This window comes from Labrus mixtus, chromosome 2 (assembly GCF_963584025.1).
Source record: "Labrus mixtus chromosome 2, fLabMix1.1, whole genome shotgun sequence".
Lineage (NCBI taxonomy): Eukaryota > Metazoa > Chordata > Actinopteri > Labriformes > Labridae > Labrus > Labrus mixtus.
In genome coordinates this window covers 25,967,739-25,985,985 of record NC_083613.1, presented here as the reverse complement: position 1 = coordinate 25,985,985, position 18,247 = coordinate 25,967,739, and the positions used below count along the sequence as shown (strand labels likewise).

At 38.7% G+C, this 18,247-nt stretch overlaps 3 protein-coding genes across 5 annotated transcripts in view; 1 reads left to right on the top strand and 2 right to left on the bottom strand.

Annotated features, from left to right (window-relative positions):
* Positions 1-3,607: 3,607 nt before the first annotated feature.
* On the top strand, positions 3,608-9,902 carry LOC132990505 (N-acyl-aromatic-L-amino acid amidohydrolase (carboxylate-forming) B-like). Of its 3 annotated transcripts, XM_061058772.1 has the most exons (8): positions 3,608-3,740; positions 3,889-3,939; positions 6,481-6,709; positions 6,811-7,003; positions 7,784-7,877; positions 7,988-8,095; positions 8,648-8,760; positions 9,249-9,902. In XM_061058772.1, exons 3-8 carry the CDS (start codon positions 6,483-6,485, stop codon positions 9,441-9,443), a joined length of 930 nt encoding a protein of 309 aa, XP_060914755.1. In that variant the 5' UTR covers positions 3,608-3,740; positions 3,889-3,939; positions 6,481-6,482; the 3' UTR covers positions 9,444-9,902. The 3 variants fall into 3 exon arrangements, with proteins under 3 accessions (XP_060914755.1, XP_060914753.1, XP_060914754.1); XM_061058770.1 differs by lacking the exon at positions 3,608-3,740 and having other exon boundaries at positions 3,841-3,939; XM_061058771.1 differs by lacking the exon at positions 3,608-3,740 and having other exon boundaries at positions 3,894-3,946; positions 6,483-6,709.
* Positions 9,903-11,008: 1,106 nt separating this feature from the next.
* cldnd1b (claudin domain containing 1b) lies at positions 11,009-16,157 on the bottom strand. Its single transcript, XM_061058784.1, has 5 exons — positions 16,034-16,157; positions 15,247-15,784; positions 13,789-13,896; positions 13,301-13,438; positions 11,009-12,431 (listed from the first exon to the last, which is right to left on the bottom strand). Exons 2-5 carry the CDS (start codon positions 15,539-15,541, stop codon positions 12,211-12,213), a joined length of 762 nt encoding a protein of 253 aa, XP_060914767.1. The 5' UTR covers positions 15,542-15,784; positions 16,034-16,157; the 3' UTR covers positions 11,009-12,210.
* A 696-nt stretch (positions 16,158-16,853) lies between these two features.
* glb1 (galactosidase, beta 1) overlaps positions 16,854-18,247 on the bottom strand; it is an 8,728-nt gene continuing 7,334 nt past the window's right edge. The window contains exons 15-16 of the mRNA XM_061058768.1: positions 17,842-18,075; positions 16,854-17,560 (exon numbers count right to left, since the gene is read on the bottom strand). Of these exons, the coding sequence (XP_060914751.1) occupies positions 17,309-17,560; positions 17,842-18,075 (486 nt within the window). The 3' untranslated portion in view covers positions 16,854-17,308. The remainder of the gene's footprint in view (positions 17,561-17,841; positions 18,076-18,247) is intronic.

The following is an 18,247-nucleotide window of genomic DNA, read 5'->3' as shown; positions in this document are numbered from 1 at the left end:
CGATGTTATTAAGCAACTACTGTATATTGGGTTAAGTAGTGAATATAGATGATCATTGAACAACTCTGTAATCATACCTGTGGTGGCAGGCTATCTAATCGGCAGACAGGCAGGGATGAGTTTTTAAAACGATCAAATAAAAAAGAAGCTTTACAATATCAGTCACTGTGTAAAAATCAGCCTTCATGTATCCTCTGCTTTGTGCTTGTTGCCTCTCATTGATGACATTAGTGTTGTAATAAAAACTGAGGTCAGTGAAGGTATCTGCCTCACAGAGAAATACCCAATTAGCACCTTTCATCCTGCTGAGCATTGCTGCCAATTAGCTTGAATGGACCTGCTGTGCTTGTTTTTAGGAGATGCATTGTACAATCGGTTGTTTCCTGTCAGTACACAACTTCTGACCAACCTTACAATAAACATCTATACACACATAAGTAGACCTGTAGATTGTGGGTTTATTGGTCATTTTGTCTTAAGAATACATACAGCGTTGGAAAAAGACCCCATGAAGGTCATAAAGTCTGCTTCCTCTCAGCGAGACCTCATTACCCAGAGGCCACCTCTTTTGGGCAACTCCCTGTCTCAAATGTCAGGTTCAAACCTCCTCTAAACACACCCTGAGCCCTGTACTGAAAGGTCACAAGCTATTAGGAAATGAGCTCATAATATCATTAGGTGCTTAAAAAAAAAATCTTTTTTACTTATGAATAATTCAAGATTTATTTAATCACAAGGGAAGCAACAGCAGGGTGAGATATGTGCGTTTATAGGGGGTCTGATATGTGTGTCAGGATCACGTTTGATGTGTGTGAAGCAAATAACAACAGGAATGACAGTTTAGTCAATACAGGCCTGTGGAGACGAGTAAACTTGGAAAGGTGTTTTACATCGTTTCATGTCCTTGATAAAAATCCAACTGTTTACAAATGTGGATGTTTTATGTCCTGATTATCCTGAGGGTTTGTTTGAAATTGGGCGATGACAAACACCAACAACACTTTCCCTAACATAAGGGTAGATATAACTATTTTAATTATGCCACTCCTGAAATGACTCACTAGATGTGACTATCTGTATTCTTGGTCATTTCAAGTTCAAATCGGCTGCTGCACGCTTTGTCACAGAAGTCAATCAGCGTTAACATTTCACGACTCTCTAGAATGCATCTTAAATGATCGACACACCTTTCTCTAAAAGCCAAGGGATTTAAAATTGTTTTTTTTCTATTCTTTCCGTCAACCTGGCAACCGGCAAAGAGCTGGAGCTGACGCAGGTTTTACATTTTTGTGTTATTTGTCAGGTCAGTCATGTGCCTCATTATGAATAACTCTGATCCTTCATTCAATCAAAATTGATGAGTTATACAAACAAAAAAAAAACACCACCATAAAGTGTGCTGATAAAAATATTAGCTATTAAGACTGAAAACATGTTTTAAGTCCAGGCTAAAAAACATGATTATCTATGTAATATAAACAGGTATTTTTAATAGTAATTTATATAAAGAATAATTGTGGGGCTTTTTATGCAATCATTAGAGGGACAGGACAGTGGATAGCGTGGGAATAAGGAGAGAACACTAGAAACACTTGCGGCTTGGTTCAATCTGATCCTGGACCCTTTTTTTTTTTTTTTAAAGCATCTGAGCTATAAATACACCAGAATCTATGACATCAATTGATTTAAAGTCACAGAACACCAAAATCTGAGCTCAAATAACAAAAAGCATAATATTCCCCCCCCCAAAAAAAAAAAAAAAAATCCATGTATCGTTCTGTTGTTGGAATCATAGAGGACAAAAGGTGAAGTCTGTGCATGTTTGTCTGGTTTTAGAGCTTTTCTGCGATCTTCTGGCAGCAAGCATGACAGCAATACGTTTAACAAGTGGCTCAAAAGGAACGGCTAAATTATCTTTCAGATTAACATACTGAAGTGACTTTAAGGCTGCATAACACCTTGTGAAGATCAGATAAAGGTCAGAGGTAAAATGTGAAATGTCTAAAGAGCTGAACACAGACATACATCTCCTCTGGCTGGTGGGATTTTACTGAACTAAAATAACCCAAAATGAATTGAAAAGAAATCCACTGGATTAAATGACGCAGCAGACAGAACGAGAGGATGACAGTGACACAGAGTGAACAAGTGAAAGGAAGCAGCTTATAATCAAGTGACTGATCCTGCAGGATTACACGTCTAAATAGATCTTAGGGCTTCCCTGAGAGTGAACGAGCGAGCGGGCAAGGGAGAAATGGAAGAGGGCAGAAGGGTTACCTGGAGGCAAAAGATTTGAAAGATGTGAGGTAATCAACTTTTTTGACATTCACTAGATTAATGGTTCCCAGCCTGAGGTTTGGTGCCCTTCAAATGTGTCACAAGACGCATCAGAGGGGGTTGCAAGATCATTAACGGGACATGAGGAAGAAAAAGACAGAGTTGTTGGGCAAAACGTACAAGAGTTTGTTTCAGTTATCATTAAGCTATACTCTTATGTGACATATCCAATACTTTTTAGTCTTTATATTTCAATGATTTATTAGAATGATATTGTGAAATGTTTAGAGAATATTTGTAACTCATACACTCACTGTTTTCTCTGAAACCTGTGGGAGTGACCCCGTGTATAGAAACTGATTTATTGAGTGAAAGGAATGATGATAACAGTAGTGGACATGCAAAGACAAGTTCAAGAAAATCATTTTAACGTCCTGAGATGAGGTTAAAGTAGATGCCCCTCAAATATTTTGGCACAAGTAGCTTAAAATGAAGTCTGAGCATGGTGGACGGAATTAAAATATAACTTTGACTTGTTTCTTCCTGCTGCTTAGGTCAAGTGTCCCTTGAATACGAGAATAACCTCATTTGTACATACCTGGTAAAAAGGTAACACAAATAAAATGCAAGTGAATGTAGATGCGCTCTGTTTGAGTCTTCTATTCAATGTACATGCTTTGCATTAAAAAAAAAACCATAAATGTAGCAAAAACTTAAAAACTTTGACCAATGACTTCATTACAAGCAATATTAAAAAACAAAAAGTTTAATACTTTTATTCTGAAGGTATTTTAACCGTTTATTTCACAGTAAAAAAAAGTAGCTAGAGTTCAGTTCAGTAATCTGATTGTTTTTGTCTTGTCTGATACATGACATATCTGTGGTCCTATATACTGAATATTTTCAAATAGTTTAACAGTATGAGTTAGCCTAATTAACATATTCCTAAACATCTACGTATGTGTGCGTTTTAAGCAACAAATCGACAAAGATAATAGAAATATGGCTGTTTTTAAGTTAGTATTTATCGACAATGATCTCTCTCTTGCTTTGTTTTTTTGCAGTGATTTAAAAAAAACCCTATATATTATATTTTCCCTCACTATATGTTTATGATAAATGACTCAGCTGCAATAAGACTGTCTTTTCTTTAACCAGAAACATAATTTAAGCAGCTTCACACAGCCATGTTGTTGTTGTGGCAGCTCACAGCCACACGCCGGCCCACAGGGCACACAGAGCGGCTCCTGCTGGTTTAGCAGCAAAATAACACAGAGCGACTTCCTGTGACATCACAAAATGTCTTACTGCTTGAAATTTGATCTTAAGAACATAAAGAGGAGGGCCGCAGATAGAAATCAAAAACAAGGAAGCGAGAAGGGCGGCTGTGCATGAAAATATCCTGTTTGTGTTGTCACAACCTGGCTCAACAGAGCAGTGACAAAAGAGGGAGACCACACATAGTCTGCAACATTATTCAAAGGAGTTTAATTCAATTATTAAATTAAACAGTGTTAATGGTGTGAATGGTTAACAGCTGGAAGGTATTTTGACTGCCTGCAGGTTGTGCAATACAGCTGACGTTCTTTCCTGATACAACTTTCCTCTAAGTTCAAAGGTTGCTGGAGCTCAGTGAGTGCAGAGCAGAGCAGAGCAGAGGGACTGAAAGGTATGTGCTGCAGTGTACATTGTGTCTTTTATATATTTCCTTCATGTTTTGCTGATTTCCATTTCGATTTGTATGTGTTGTGGATCATGTAACTTGATCAGAGCAGAACATCTGCTGTGCATAACATAAACAGACAGTGCTTGCAGCCAGTCAGCTGGTTGCGACTCTTTGAATACTTTGTTTTTCCCATTCCTTATTCTTTTTGCTTGTGCCTTTGAATCCCTGTTTCTTGAATGTGGTGATCTTTATAAAGGCTGTCTTCTAAAAGAGACTCTTCTTTGAAACTGTATTGTTCCCCTTACATATTAAGACTGTTTTTCATGACTTTTTGATGACAACACTCATAGGTTGTTCCTCTCTTTGGATTTCTATGTTGCTGTTGCTATTGTATAAGTTGTTCTCTAATGCATATACCGGGAGGATGTTTGCACAGAAATAATGATACTACATTGTCAGTCAAGTAAATGTCAGGCACCGTTTTACATTTTCTGCATAATGCTTTTTTTTACTCGCTGTTTAGATACATTCTGCACTGTGTGTTAGGAAATAATTCATTAACTAATATTTACAGACGTAGAGTTTTAGGTATTGATAAGAACATTTGAAGTTTTTATCAGTGTTCTTTTGTCAGCAATTATGACTTACCCCAGGTAAACTATAACATTAAGGTGTTTTACTTGATTATATTTCAATAACTAATGCGGGTTAATAACGATTTTATCCAGGAAAAGCAAAATAACCAGAGCACAAACTAGAGGAGAATGAACTGTACCGAGGTGTGAAACTGAATTTATTAAGACAGTGGTGTCTGTTTGAGGCACACGTTCCTCTAACAAATTACCAGCACATATCAGGGATTATGATTACTATACTTAACCTTTAAAAGAAAACTCAAACATTGTACTCATATGTACTATCTGCCTCCACTTCTGCTGTCCATTCCCCGGGGGCTTTTGGCTCATCCGGCACTTTAAATTAGCTAATTGTACATGCGTCTGTCATTTCTTATGGGAAATTTGTGTCCATTTTGTTTGTAAAATTGTCTGTGAGTTCTTTTGTGTGCTGTTTGGTAGACTGTCCTGTAACTGTAAATCCGTCTGTTTTTTTTGTTAGTACCTGCCTTAGAGCTACAGATGAAATTTAACATTTGTGCTTATAACCGCACATTTGCCTTTAGATGCGATTTGCTCGATTAAGGTGCACTGTCCTTATTCAACAAATAAATAAAAATAACAGCCTGGTTGCACACAGGAGGAGCTACAGTTTTTGACACTCACAACTGTGTATGTATTACATGTTTACATGCTGCCTGAAATGAAGTGTTTCCAGCGTTGTGATAAAAACATGCTTTATATATGTCAGCCTTTATTAAATTGTTTATATAGTTTATATGCATGTATTCTGCATCATCTGAGAGTTTGAAAGGTTGAAATGACAGGATTGAGCTGGCAGTGAAGCTCTTTGCTAATGACAAGCTGAGTCAGCACTCTGAAGAAGTGCACGGTAAAAAACAAACCTGTCTGAAACTGCCAGAAATTCAATGTTCAAACTACCAAAGTAACACTTAGACTGAAGTTACACAAAACCCTGTTGTTGTGTCACATTTCTTGTCTTTGCCAGAGGAATCGGTAAAAAAAAGGGTCAATATTTTTTTAACCTTTTGGGTTTTCACAGTCATGCAAGGTCACTCAGAAATGAGGTTGCAGCTGCAAATCAAAGGCCTTTGATGTCTTACAGTGAGGACTACCATGATACGATATATTTACAACTTCAAAAATAATCTTCAGTTACATCACCAACAGATTGAAAGATTTAAATTCAACGGCGTATGCAATATTTAACACGTTTAATAGATTAAAAAAAAATAGCCTTCAGTTTGTTGTGCAGATTAAAATATCTCCAGAGGTGCTGCTTGTAAACAGGCAACTGATTGGGGCCCCAGACCAGTAGAGGGCCCCTGAGGGCTCACAAACTTAAACCAAAGCTTTGTCAAGGAAAAGTCACCAATGAAAAATGAAGAGGAATTATCTGTCTGTAGGAGAGGAAAAAAAAGAGGAAGAGATCGGGACACAGGCAGGCCTAATGGAATGGTGATGGACACTGGTTGGAGGGCCCCCTAGTTGATTTTTGCCTCGGGCCCCAACAGACTTGAGAATGGCCACTGGTTATCTCCTCAGGTTATCACAAAATGTGAACAATGAGTACCCTTTTACGGTGCTTGAATTGTGCCGTATTAACCATGTTTATTTAGTGTTAACAGATCCGCTGGAATTTCACTCAGTCACTTATTAAACTGAATTACTCACTCAATGTTACATCCAGCAACGTGACGAGAGGCTGAACCGGATTTCACCTTTCAGTTACAGGTTCCTCTTGTCCCGCTGGTTAATGAACAGCATGTTTACTTTTTAACAGGTTTTGTCAGCCTTAATGCATGTTTACTTTAACTTTTTACTCATTGGCCTGCTGAAGGTCGGACAGGGGGAATAAGTGTTAGAAAACACCTCTCTTACAAAGTTCTTTTACCTGCAAACAGATGGAGCATGTCACTTTCCCGCCACTGCCCCGTGTTGCCATTTGCGGTGGCACCCATGGAAATGAGATGTCGGGTGTGTGCATGGTGAGAGAGATGCAGAAACAGAATGCAGATCAGGCTGCATCTGTTTCTATAACCACCGTCCTGACAAACCCACGGGCTGTGGATGCCTGTCGAAGATACGTAGACACAGATCTCAACCGCTGTTTCACAGATGCCTTACTGAGGTAAAGAAAAATGTATTCAAATGTTTCGAATGATCAATTACTGTGAACTAAACAGCTGGACTAGAGTATGACAACTTCTTCTCTATTCTTATACCTTCCAGCACCTCTATCACGGACTCCACAGCCTACGAGTTGAGAAGAGCCCAAGAGCTGAACACTCAGCTCGGTCCTAAAGGAAGTGAAAAGGCTGTGGATATGCTCTGTGACATCCACAACACCACCGCCAACATGGGCCTGTGCCTCATCTTTTTCTCCATAGACTGGGTCACCCTGCACATTTACAAATACATACAGGTCAGTGTTTTAAGTCAAACATTTCAGAGATAAATCTCACTTCATTGTTATGATCTTAAAAGGTTTTGAAGTGGACCCAAAAGCAAGACCAGAAAACAGGGTGGTGGGTAAAAGGGGTATTTATTGAAGTGAGGCTGGTGAAGGCTGGTGAGGCTTGAATGAGAGGCTGGGTGTTGAGGCGCTGGAGCTCGTTGGTTGGTCACGATTGTGACCGAAGTTGGAAAACAAGGGTCAGCTTCAGAAGGGTTTGAAAACATAAAATGTAAGTAAACCCGGTGCAACATAACTTGCTTAATTTATAAACATGATCCCATAAATCCTGTTAAGTCTCATGCACATTTGAAACTGTGTTAGCCAATGCCCATGCAGGTTGCTTTTGCCTCCTTCTGTGCCGGATCAAAAGCTACAGGAGTTTTACTCAATCCACTTTTTACTCAACCAGCCGCCAAGTGTTATTAATACAAAGGATTCAAACATGGAAATTACACATAAGAGGCAACCTTTTTTCACATACCACAAAGAAAGAGAACATTTGAAATAAAGTGTCCAAAGAATGTTTATCTGACGGCTACATGCTAACATCAGCATACTAACATATCTTCTATGTTACTGTTTCAGTTTAATATTCACAATGTTTGCCAGCTTATATCAGCATGTTGGCTTGTTGATGCCCATGGTTGTCAAACTCCCACACAAAACTATATGTAGTTGATGTTAAAGCTCAACGGACTGTACCAAAAACATGCTGTACTGTGAATAGTCAACTCATTTGTTATTCAGAGCAAGATTACCTCCACCCCCGTGAGAGCAATCCAGCTGGACATACCTCCTTCTGAGGCTTATTCCCTGGAGGCAATGGGCAAACATGGCTTTGGTAAGTGTCTGAATCTTTCACTGCTAGCTGTTGCTCAAAGGTAAGACTCTTTTCCTGCACAACTGAATTGAGTGTAAGATGTTGGAACAGTTTCTTTTTCTTCTCTGCAGCCATCGAGGTTGGTCCTCAACCCAACGGTGTGGTCAGAGCTGATATCTTTAACACAGTGAAAGAGGCCGTGGACCTGACAATAGAGTGGCTTCAGCGATTCAATTCTGGTGAGAAACAACAACTGGTATTATTAATTAAACATGTTTGCCTGTCTTTGGATTATAATTTGTTAAAACAATGTGGTTAGTGCACACGCCCCATGTATGGAGGCTATAGTCCTCCAAGCGGGCGGCCCAGATTCAAATTCAACCTGTGGCTCCTATCCCAAATGTCATTCCCCTCTTTCTCCCTCTCCCTGATTTCCGACTCTATCCACTGTCCTGTCTCTCCATTAAAGGCAGAAAAAGCCCAAAAATAAATCTTTAAAAAACAAATAATAATAATTTTGCCCTAGTTTTCAAATCCGTGTATGAATATAGTTCCACAGATATCAGGTTAATGTCTCTACCAAAATACATGAGAGGAGGCATCACTTATAAGAGAAGCAGATACCCAAACACTTGGCAGAATCACATCAGAACCACCTGCATTAGCCATAAACCCCTTGTTGAAACATTTGTTTTGTATTTCTAGCTGAATGATGCAAATACCTCCGTTATTGTGATTCTTGTTAGATAAAGAGCATTACAACAAATATCCGACATTTCCTTTCTCAACAGGATGTACCTTTGAAGGAGGGACAGTGGAAGCATACACTCCTGTGAAGATCATAGACTACCCCAGGGATCCTACAACCAGTGAGATTACTGCTGCCATACACCCACAGCTGCAGGTACAGCACAGGGACAACGTGGAAACATGTATACATGTGCACATCAAGCTTCAATTAAAGCAGCTGCTACTGCTATTTTAAAGCAAAGATACAATTTTAGTCAATTTTAGTCAGTTGTTTTTCATGTCTGACCTTCATTTCCAAAGTTTTAGTTCACTTCTGCTCCTCTCAGTGGTTTAAGGAGCATTAAAGCTATTGAAACACAGCTGACAGTACGTACAATCACTGCAGCTACTAACATATTCAAGCATTAAGAGACTTAAGTCAACAAACACACCTGCAAACTAGTATTTTTTGTCTTGTGCTATAATGCCTTGCAAATTAAAAAAACAAACAACTGTCAGTTTTAAATCTCAGCAAGAAAGTGAAAAATCAAATAAATAAATACGCATAAGGTATTTCAATGCACATTAAAAACAACATGTATCGCCTCAATAAGCTTCTCCGATGCCTAATGACTCACTTTTGGCCCTCTCTGTCTTTTTCAGGATAATGACTTCAAGCTTCTCAAAGCAGGCGACCCCATATTCATGTCATTTTCTGGGGAAACAGTGAAGCATGAGGGAGAAGAGCTCTACCCTTTCTTTGTAAATGAATGTGCCTACTACGAGAAGAAGATTGCTTTCCATTTATCAAAGAAGATCACTTTGACCTTGCCCTCCATAAGTGTAAAGACGGACTGAGTTACGAAGACAAAAGGAGACCAAGATGTATTGTAGCTAGATTTTAGATAGCAATCACGCAAAAAATAAATCAATGCACTACAGGATATTTTTTGAATCACCTCAAATGAGTAAATGCAAAAAGTGAAGCGTAGGTGCCAGACGCGATCACATGATTTTATACATATAATATAGCAATCCAATGCAGGGCTCTCTAAGAGTTCAACCTCTGTGAGGTATACCAAAGTTGTTTTTTACTTGATTTAATGTTCATGTACAGATGTTGGAGTAATGATCCTCTAACTCCTGTTTTTGTAAGTCGACCAGGGTATTGATTCTTTTGAAGTGCAGAAATAATGCACAACTCTGTGTTTGAATCAATGTGACCCTAATGGTGGATGGTGTGTTGTGGGCTGGATTTTACAAGGTTGAAAGATTTCACCAGTTGAGAAATAAAATAAATGTGGTAAAATAAATGTATTTATATCTTAAGCCTTAATTCATTAAGCTATACTGGTATTTTAGAATTTACGAAGGAATTTCTTCCCACTGTCTAAGTCAGAGAAGATAATATCAACCAATCGATCACACTGTTACTCTACTTTGTTCAAAAATATACTTAAAGTAAATGCTAGTCCATCACAATTACATGTCCAACAGATTCTTCAAAAAAACAATAATGAAGAAAAATTATACAATATGGCAAAGTAGGCTATAATTATTGTGAATTTGTCAGAAAAGCTCTTCAATGTCAGTGTGTCATCGTGGTGAATGACCACTTCATACCTATAAGTAAGTAATGCTAACTAGGATATATCTGTATTACAATGCTAACCACTGTCAGCATGCTATACATTTAAGCATGTTCATACACTTGGTTCCGAATGATAGCATGCTCACATTTACTGTTTAAAGATTTACATGTTATCCTCCTTATCAACCAGTTTAAATAAGTCTCAGAGGTCTTCAAAGCATGTCTTTAAAGTTTCTTGTTATAAATCCACTCTGATCCTGTATTTTAGCTTGCATATAAACCCCTCTATTTCAGCCCTGCTCAGGACAGGCTGTTTCTGTGTCTGTAGCTTTAAATGCAAACGAGCTGTGTCTGACCCCGGTCCTCTATGTAAGGGATGTGACTTGGGCTTTCTTTCACCATGCTCTATTGTTTACAGTGAGAAGGCTGACTCAGAGGGCAGACCAAACACCTAGCTGTGGGAGTGTCACCCACCTGGGGGAGGGGTTACTGCCCTTTGTGATGTCATGAAGGGAAAGTCTCCAAACAGCCTGTTCGAGCAGACATTTTCAGAAAAGAGGAGCAGGCAAAAGGCGGAGATGATGGGCTTTTCTCATAACAAGGGGGTTTGTAGACAGACTAGGGACACATGTTAATGTTAGAAAAACATGGTAAAGTGTATTTTTCATATGTGAACTTTAATAATGAGTGCTGCTGAAGCTACTAGTATTCATGAGGTCATTTGTTTTCCAAGGTAATCATAAACTAACTATAGATAGTGTGGATAAAATACATACCTGTAATATTTTACATAACTGTCCAGATTTGTTAAAATCATACATATAATACGGAATTCAGCAAATGACAAATTTATTGTTTCAGAAACCGGTGTGCTTACATGAAAATACATACGTACATTTACAAAAGCCTTGTATACACAACAAACATGTAAGAAAACCACAACATTAAAAAATTACAATTCTTTTTTTTTTTGGTGCTACGAAGTAGGAAAGTCATTACATTGATCCACACAGATGTTTAATGTCATGTACATTTATTATTGCAAAGTCAGATTTTTTGCAACTCAATTTACAGTGAAAGTATCAGTCTCTTTGACTGTAGTGGACAAGTGTTATACATTTTACATTTTGAATTGATAAATCAGTCATTCGGGTAACAAATGAAACTTAAAAAACACCTGAAGAATCGCAGCTATCAACATCTATAATGTAAAATGGCAGTGGTGTAATTTTTGGGCTTAAACATTAGAGTTTAAATGTTACAAAAAGATCACAGTTTTTCTTGAGTGGTATCAAATCAAATGAGTTTGTTTACATTCAAATTAACTACATTAATAAATATTAGACATTAAAAACACAGGGCGGGAATTGGAGATGAGTGGTTCGAGTTCTAGGAGAGTAAACACATACCACAGACGGTTCACACAGGTGACAGACGTCTTATCTTAAATCTGAAAAAGGCATGCAAAGAAAAGGCTGGATTTTGTTTAGGTAATCCAAAGAATAAAAAAAAACACAAAGAAAGAAGGCTTTTAAAATATCTGTCATGCACTATAAGTGAAAGCTACCCTGGCTTAGAATATCTGAAGTTTGTGCAAGTTTTTTTTCCCCCTCCGTTGTTGATTTAAGGACAATGTGGTGATGAGCAGCTTCTGAAGCAATGGCAACTGAAATGAAGGCATATGAAGTACTGCACAGCAACACAGGTCACACAAGAAACAGATCACTCTTAACATCCCGGCATAAATACAATAAAGAACAAGCTTTTTAAGATATGTGAGATATGCTGAAATAACACAACTCAAAGATATGAAACCTCTATTTATGAGCACTTATGATGATACGCTGCAAAATGGTTTGGTTTTTTCCTGCTTTACCTGATACCATGTGATAGTTAAATTTAAGATTGTGACAAAAGAAGTGAAAAATGAAAAGCAGTACAGTTCTTTGACTGATATACTTGAGAAAAAAAAATCAGAAACAGGATTATGTCGGAGCTCTTTTAAAGTAACTCGTTGTAATATAGGTTCTCTCTTTAGGCTACTCTGTAAGCAGTCATGCGAGTGTAGTTTTTGCGATGACTCCTGGCCGCCCACAGGAACAAAGCAGCAGCCATCATCTGCAGAGGGAAGGAGATGAGGGCGAGGTAGAGCGACCAACCCAGCGAGCCCTCCACCCCCTCAGGTGGTGTGGAGTACTGGTGGAGCAGGTCTATCCCGGCCAGGAAACAGCAGACGCTGCCCAGAGTGCACAGACCTGATGTGGAAGAGTGACATAAATGATGAACACTACATACGAGAGGGTTTGAAGAAGTGCATGGTGTTGGTGGAGGTGTGAAGGCAGGAGGATTAGAGAAATGTTGAGAATTTACAAGAATAACTACAGAGCTTTTTACTTAAAAAAAAAACTTTGCGGCTTTACTGGCAGAAATGAGATATTCTAGCCCCAGGAAAGACTTTGTAGATGCCACTGAATTTCAGCATGAATATGAAATGAGGGTTAGAACTTGAAGGACAATGTAATGAAAGTTTTGGCTGAAATGATTTTTAAACGAGTTTTTAAAAAAAAGTACAACTCCAGCTTTACTAGCTAGACCGGTCTCTTGTCCCAGTTCTGATATAGACCTTTACAGTGAACCTTCTTAATTAGCAAAATGTGCTATCCAGCTTCCTCAGCATAGCTTTACTGGTGTACCAGTATACCCATCTTGAGTCCCGTGCTAACCAGTATGAGACCTGAGCCGCATTAACAGCATTCATTTCATGCTGGGTATGCTGGTATTTTCAGTAGGAACACTGTGCTATCATAGATAATGGTATTGCACATTAACTACTATATTTCACCCGTCTTTTTCGTAATCAACGCTGTTTTTTGTTGTTGTTTTAACGGTCCGACTTTCCAAATTAAAGAAAAAAAAACTCAGTGAAGTCGGAAAAACGACTTCCCAACTCAAAACTGGGACCATCCGAGGAGCACATGAATGCAGGAAAAGTCCAGTTAAAAGGTAGGACAATACATAGAATAAAAGATAAACTAACGAACATTGAAAGTTCATTATTTATCATGTTTTAGTTTCTTTCTCTTTTTCATTGCTGGGATGGGGATTATGCAGGCGTCAGTCTTACCTGCAAGTAAATGGAGCACTCCCACTCCCAAGGTGGGGGTGAAGCTGCGGCACAGACAGGCACAGACCCCAACAAGGCCACTCAGAAACACCAACGCCAAAGATACTAAGGGCAGGAGAAACTGACACCTCCACAAGTCTAAAAAGAAAAAGACATTTTGAATATTAACAATAACACTTGTACCAAAACATGATCTCAAGACGGCAGGTGTACATTCTGACAGAAAGGTAAACAGCAATATGGAAGAATCGGATGCAGAGAGTGCTTTCTGGTGAGTACATTTGAGACAAATTTGACAGTTGTTAAAAAGCACAGGCTCAAACGAGGGGCCGTTACGCACGCAGTCGATTAAAATATCTTATACTGGTCAGGGAAGAACGCTGACAGTTTAAGAGATTAATACAGAATAAGAGTCCTAAAACAATTAAAAGGTAAAAAACATAAATCAACTTACAAACAGTAAAAAACATTAAACAGGGAAGACTCACATGTTCTCAGTAGATCTTCCTCACTGTTGTGGTTTCCTGGGTGTTTGTACTTTGGAATAAACTGCTGAGGAAGAGTGAAGCTCACACACTGAGTCTCCATCTTTGGGTCTGAAGTCAGAATCAAAGAGCAGGAATTATAGCTAGACCGACTGATTCCAGTTCACTACACCATGGCGTACACAAATCTACAAGGCTCCTTCATTCTAAGGCATTTATTTTACTTAATAAGCAGGCAGACAGTTACAACTGGTTTATTTTATTGAAATTATTGAAAAAAGCCAATTTAAAATATTGGAATACAAATTAAACAGGTTTATTAATTTTTAGACTTGACAATAAAATAGGATATCCACATCATCCGTCATGTAGTGTAATCAACTTAAATGTAACTGATTATGTTCCAAATTCTTATTTTAAATTTCACCAGAAAGTAAGATTTAATGTTAGAAAAAAAACAGTGGAGCTGCAGTTAGCGATGTCTCCTCACAGCAAGAAGGTTTGAGTCCCTATTTGGACAGGGGTTTTCTGTGTGGAGTTTGCATGTTAAACCAGTGCATGAGTGGGTTCTCTCCAGGTACTTTTAGCTTCGACCCAGCCACAGACATGCTCGTTGGGTAAAATGGTGACTCTGTAATTGCCCATAGTGTCAATGTGTTTGTTTTCTCAATGGCACCCTGCCTAAGTGAGTGATCTGCTCCAGCCCCACCTAACTCTGGGGCATTTCATACAATGTGTTTTCATACAATGTGTTCAATGTCTGTGTCTAATCTGCTATTTTTACTTAAGCTCAAAACATCTGTTCATACTGGGCCATCATCATGTGCCATGAAAACTCTTTTACAAAAATAATTCTGATCACAATTGCATGTCATGTGCCATTTTTATTAAGTAACCATTACATATGTTCACATTTAGTGGAGATCTCTCGAACAGTTTGGTATTAAAAGGAATTAAAATGTTCTTATAACGGTTGATAACTTTGACTAATCTTAATATTGATTTGTCCCTTTTCTTTTTATTATTATTATTTATATTGTATGTTTTGCTTTTATATATTTTTACATTTATTTATTCCTTATAATCATAATTTTTGCTCATTGGTTTCTTGAATTATGTGTATGTATGTGTATATAGGTGTATGTACATATATATATATTTTTTTGTTTTTATTATTATGATAACTTTTATTTATTTATGTATTTATTTATTTTGTACAAGGGGTGTTTGTACTGTTGTTGTCAAGGGTGATATGTTCCCCTTTACTGCATTACTTTGTTTTACACCTGATGCTGGATGCTTGTGTGCTACATGAACGTGTGTAATGTGAGATGTCTACAATTAATGCAAAAATCAATAAAAGACAGTTGAAATAAAAGGAATGAAAATGTTTCAATAACTAAATAAAAAAAAGGCAATGTGTGTACATGCAGAAGTCATATTTTAAAAAGGAGGTCTTACCTGGTTCTTTGAACCAGTGGGTCTGTCCAGGCACCCGGATGCACCTCCACCACAGTCCCAGGGTGCCATTCAGGCGGAATATGGTGTCGCTGTAAGCCTTCTCATCAAACTCTCCGTTGATGAACTCCTCTCTGAGCTCCCTCAGCTCGGACGCGTTGCTCCCCTCACGTTTAACTGGTGGACTGCTGTACTGGTACCAGTGCTGAGTTCCCACAGCCACAGAGAGGTAGACTGTGGCCAGCAGGCTCAGCACCGAGCCGATGACCAAGGCTGTGGCATAGCGGTTATCTACCATGGTATGTACGGAGCTCAGTCTGAGCCTGTTTCTCTACTTAGTACCTGATTCAATGAAACACTAAAGAGGTCAGACTCCCACTAAAGCCGGGTTGTGTGGTTAAAACTGATGTTTTCGTTTGGTGTTTGGGCACCAAGGCATGTCAGGGAGATGACGTCACAGTGTTGGTGGGACATAAACATTAAACTCTCGTCATTGTTGTTGAACATCGAGCACCGTCCCACACACAGAGGTGTTCACAACCTGCCGGACAAACAAACAAACAAACAAACATGCTCAGGTTAATGCAGAATCTTTCATTTCACTTCTGAAAGGACAACAGCACGGTGTGGAAACGAAACAGCTATCAGTTCAACAGCGAACAACAAAGGCAGCTTCCTTAGCCGTGCCGCCAGGTGAGCAAGCGAGCTAAGACGACTCACAGGTAGATACAGCTGACTGCTCTATTGGAGCAAGGTTTAAATATTTGTCACATGTTTTATTTTCTTTTACCTCATCACTGAAACGACGACCATTACTCCGGTAGTCGTTATATTATCTGCTTGATGTTCTGTATTTTTATTCCAGCAGGCCTCCGCCCTCTTCTTCTACGTTGTTAAGTTTTTTTTTCTTCTTCGTCTTCCAATATGTTGGCAGCAGTTGTAAGACAGCCCGTTCACAGCGCTTACGCCACCCTGTGGTTCGGAATGTATTTTGTATCTCGGCTATACGGACATTACAATTTGAGAGAATTTATATACAATGTCCCTTTAACTCATCTTGACCGAATAAGCCTGCTTTACAACTGTGACAATTCCTTATTATGTCTTATCAGTGTCACAGTAGTTCCAAAGAACACATTTAAGGGGTCCTAATTATATTCATGGAAACATATTTTTGTTCCCTTTTTAAAGTTTCTCTTAATCATGAACTGTCATCTACTTGATCTTATCTAAAGTGAGTTGTTAATTAAGGATGCCCAAAATGTGTTTTCTGTTGTAAAAGGCTCCTGTTTTCTTCATCCAACCTACGTTTCTAAATGTTGAAATGATTTTTGTTGGATTAACAATCTCAGCATTTCTCAGATTCTCTGATTAATGAGTCTAATTTTTTCACACATTTTTGAACACATCATCTTCTGTTAAAGAAAATATCTGGTCAATGTTAGGTAAAAACAGTTAAAGAGAAATGCTAAATGAAAAGTCTTTTGACTCTTCTGTTTTTGTTGTTGTTTTGGCTAACCATTTGTTGCCCACACTACTAGCACCCACTTTCTCCCCGTTTGCTTTATTAATGTAATACATTACATCTCCACTCACAATAAAAGGAACCATTTGAGTATTATAAAATCATTTTATTTGCCTTTTTAAAAGATTAATGCTTCACAAACATCCAATCGCACTGCAATGATAATTTTTTGTAAAAGCTACAGAACACAAGTCGCACAATGTATCCACAGCCCTATGATAATACATAAAACATTTTCCCCTGGTGTGCATTTTCACATTAAAAAATAAACATTCTCTAAAATACAGGCTTTGGTGATGATTGGCCAATAATCCCTGTGGGGAGAGAAAAAAGCCGTTGAATAAAAATGTAGAATCAGCGAGGTAGAGATGCCCACAGTGCATAAGGACACTTTCAATCATTGATGACATCTTATATTACATCGACATATTACAGCTTTTTAAAATCAAACCTTCATCAAGCTTAGCCAAGTGCTGAATTGAAATCTGTAAGTGGTGTGAATAAATTCCTCTTGTGCAGCAGTGAGTTCCCTGACATTCGCTACAAATCGTCGACAGTAAACAGCCTCCAGTGCTGTTTGAGGTCAGACTGCACTGTTGCATTGAGGACGGGAGTGGTGGTGAACTCCACACTGCATGTCCCCGGGCTGCAGGGAGCCTCCTCCAGCTCCAGGACGGTCACATTGTTGGGTGCAGCTGTTGTCAGGATGTTGGCGGGGACAAAGAGAGTTATCTGAGGTCCTCGGCTCGGCCAGTAACGTCCCAGGTTGAAACCATTAATCCAAACTTGCCCCTACAAGAAAAAAAATAAAAGCACTGATTAATTGTCCATTTATAAGTATTGCATTCAATTTATGAATTAATCAAATCACACACATTGCTTGTTCTTTTCTTACCCCCCGCCCTTTAAACAAACTGTCCATTACACTAAACTATTGGTTAAAAAAAAAAATGTAGATCTGTTATAGAGTGCATGTGATCAGTAATATGTTTATCCACAAACAATCAGGGTTGTTTATTCCGATGCTTTCTTCACGTTTTGCTGACATTTTTTAAGGGGAAAGATTGACTTGCCTTCCTCCATTGTGGCAGCTTGATGTAGGTGTCCTGTGGGAGGTCGGGGATACCATCAGGAATGATGAAACTTCCCCCGTAGAACGCTGGGAGGGAGAGAGCAGCGGGGGCAGGAGGAGCCGTTGGTTTAGTTTCACCCAGGAGGCCCTGACTGACGGCTTCGTCGATACTGAGACTGTACATGGTCCAACCGAGGAGCGTATCCGCCCCCAGAGTCAGGTTGGACACCAGGCCCTGTGCAGCAAAAAAAAAAAAAAACAACACACACAAAAACAGGAAGAGCACATTAGAAACACAAGTCAAGTATAAAATCATCCCAGCTTGTTGGAGAGAAGTCTCACTCCACACATTTTGTAAATCAAATACTACAATCATTTATTTGTAGTGAAATCGAGCCAATCTGAAA

Excerpts from the sequence above, each read along its gene's own strand:
- LOC132990505 (XM_061058772.1), top strand. The coding sequence starts at position 6,483 with ATGGAGCATGTCACTTTCCCGCCACTGCCCCGTGTTGCCATTTGCGGT. Across the intron at positions 6,710-6,810 it reads TTCACAGATGCCTTACTGAG|CACCTCTATCACGGACTCCA; the intron begins GTAAAGAAAAAT and ends TATACCTTCCAG. Across the intron at positions 8,096-8,647 it reads GCTTCAGCGATTCAATTCTG|GATGTACCTTTGAAGGAGGG; the intron begins GTGAGAAACAAC and ends CTTTCTCAACAG.
- cldnd1b (XM_061058784.1), bottom strand. The coding sequence starts at position 15,541 with ATGGTAGATAACCGCTATGCCACAGCCTTGGTCATCGGCTCGGTGCTG. Across the intron at positions 13,897-15,246 it reads CCACTGGTTCAAAGAACCAG|ACCCAAAGATGGAGACTCAG; the intron begins GTAAGACCTCCT and ends TTCTGACTTCAG. Across the intron at positions 13,439-13,788 it reads GGAAGATCTACTGAGAACAT|ACTTGTGGAGGTGTCAGTTT; the intron begins GTGAGTCTTCCC and ends TTTTCTTTTTAG.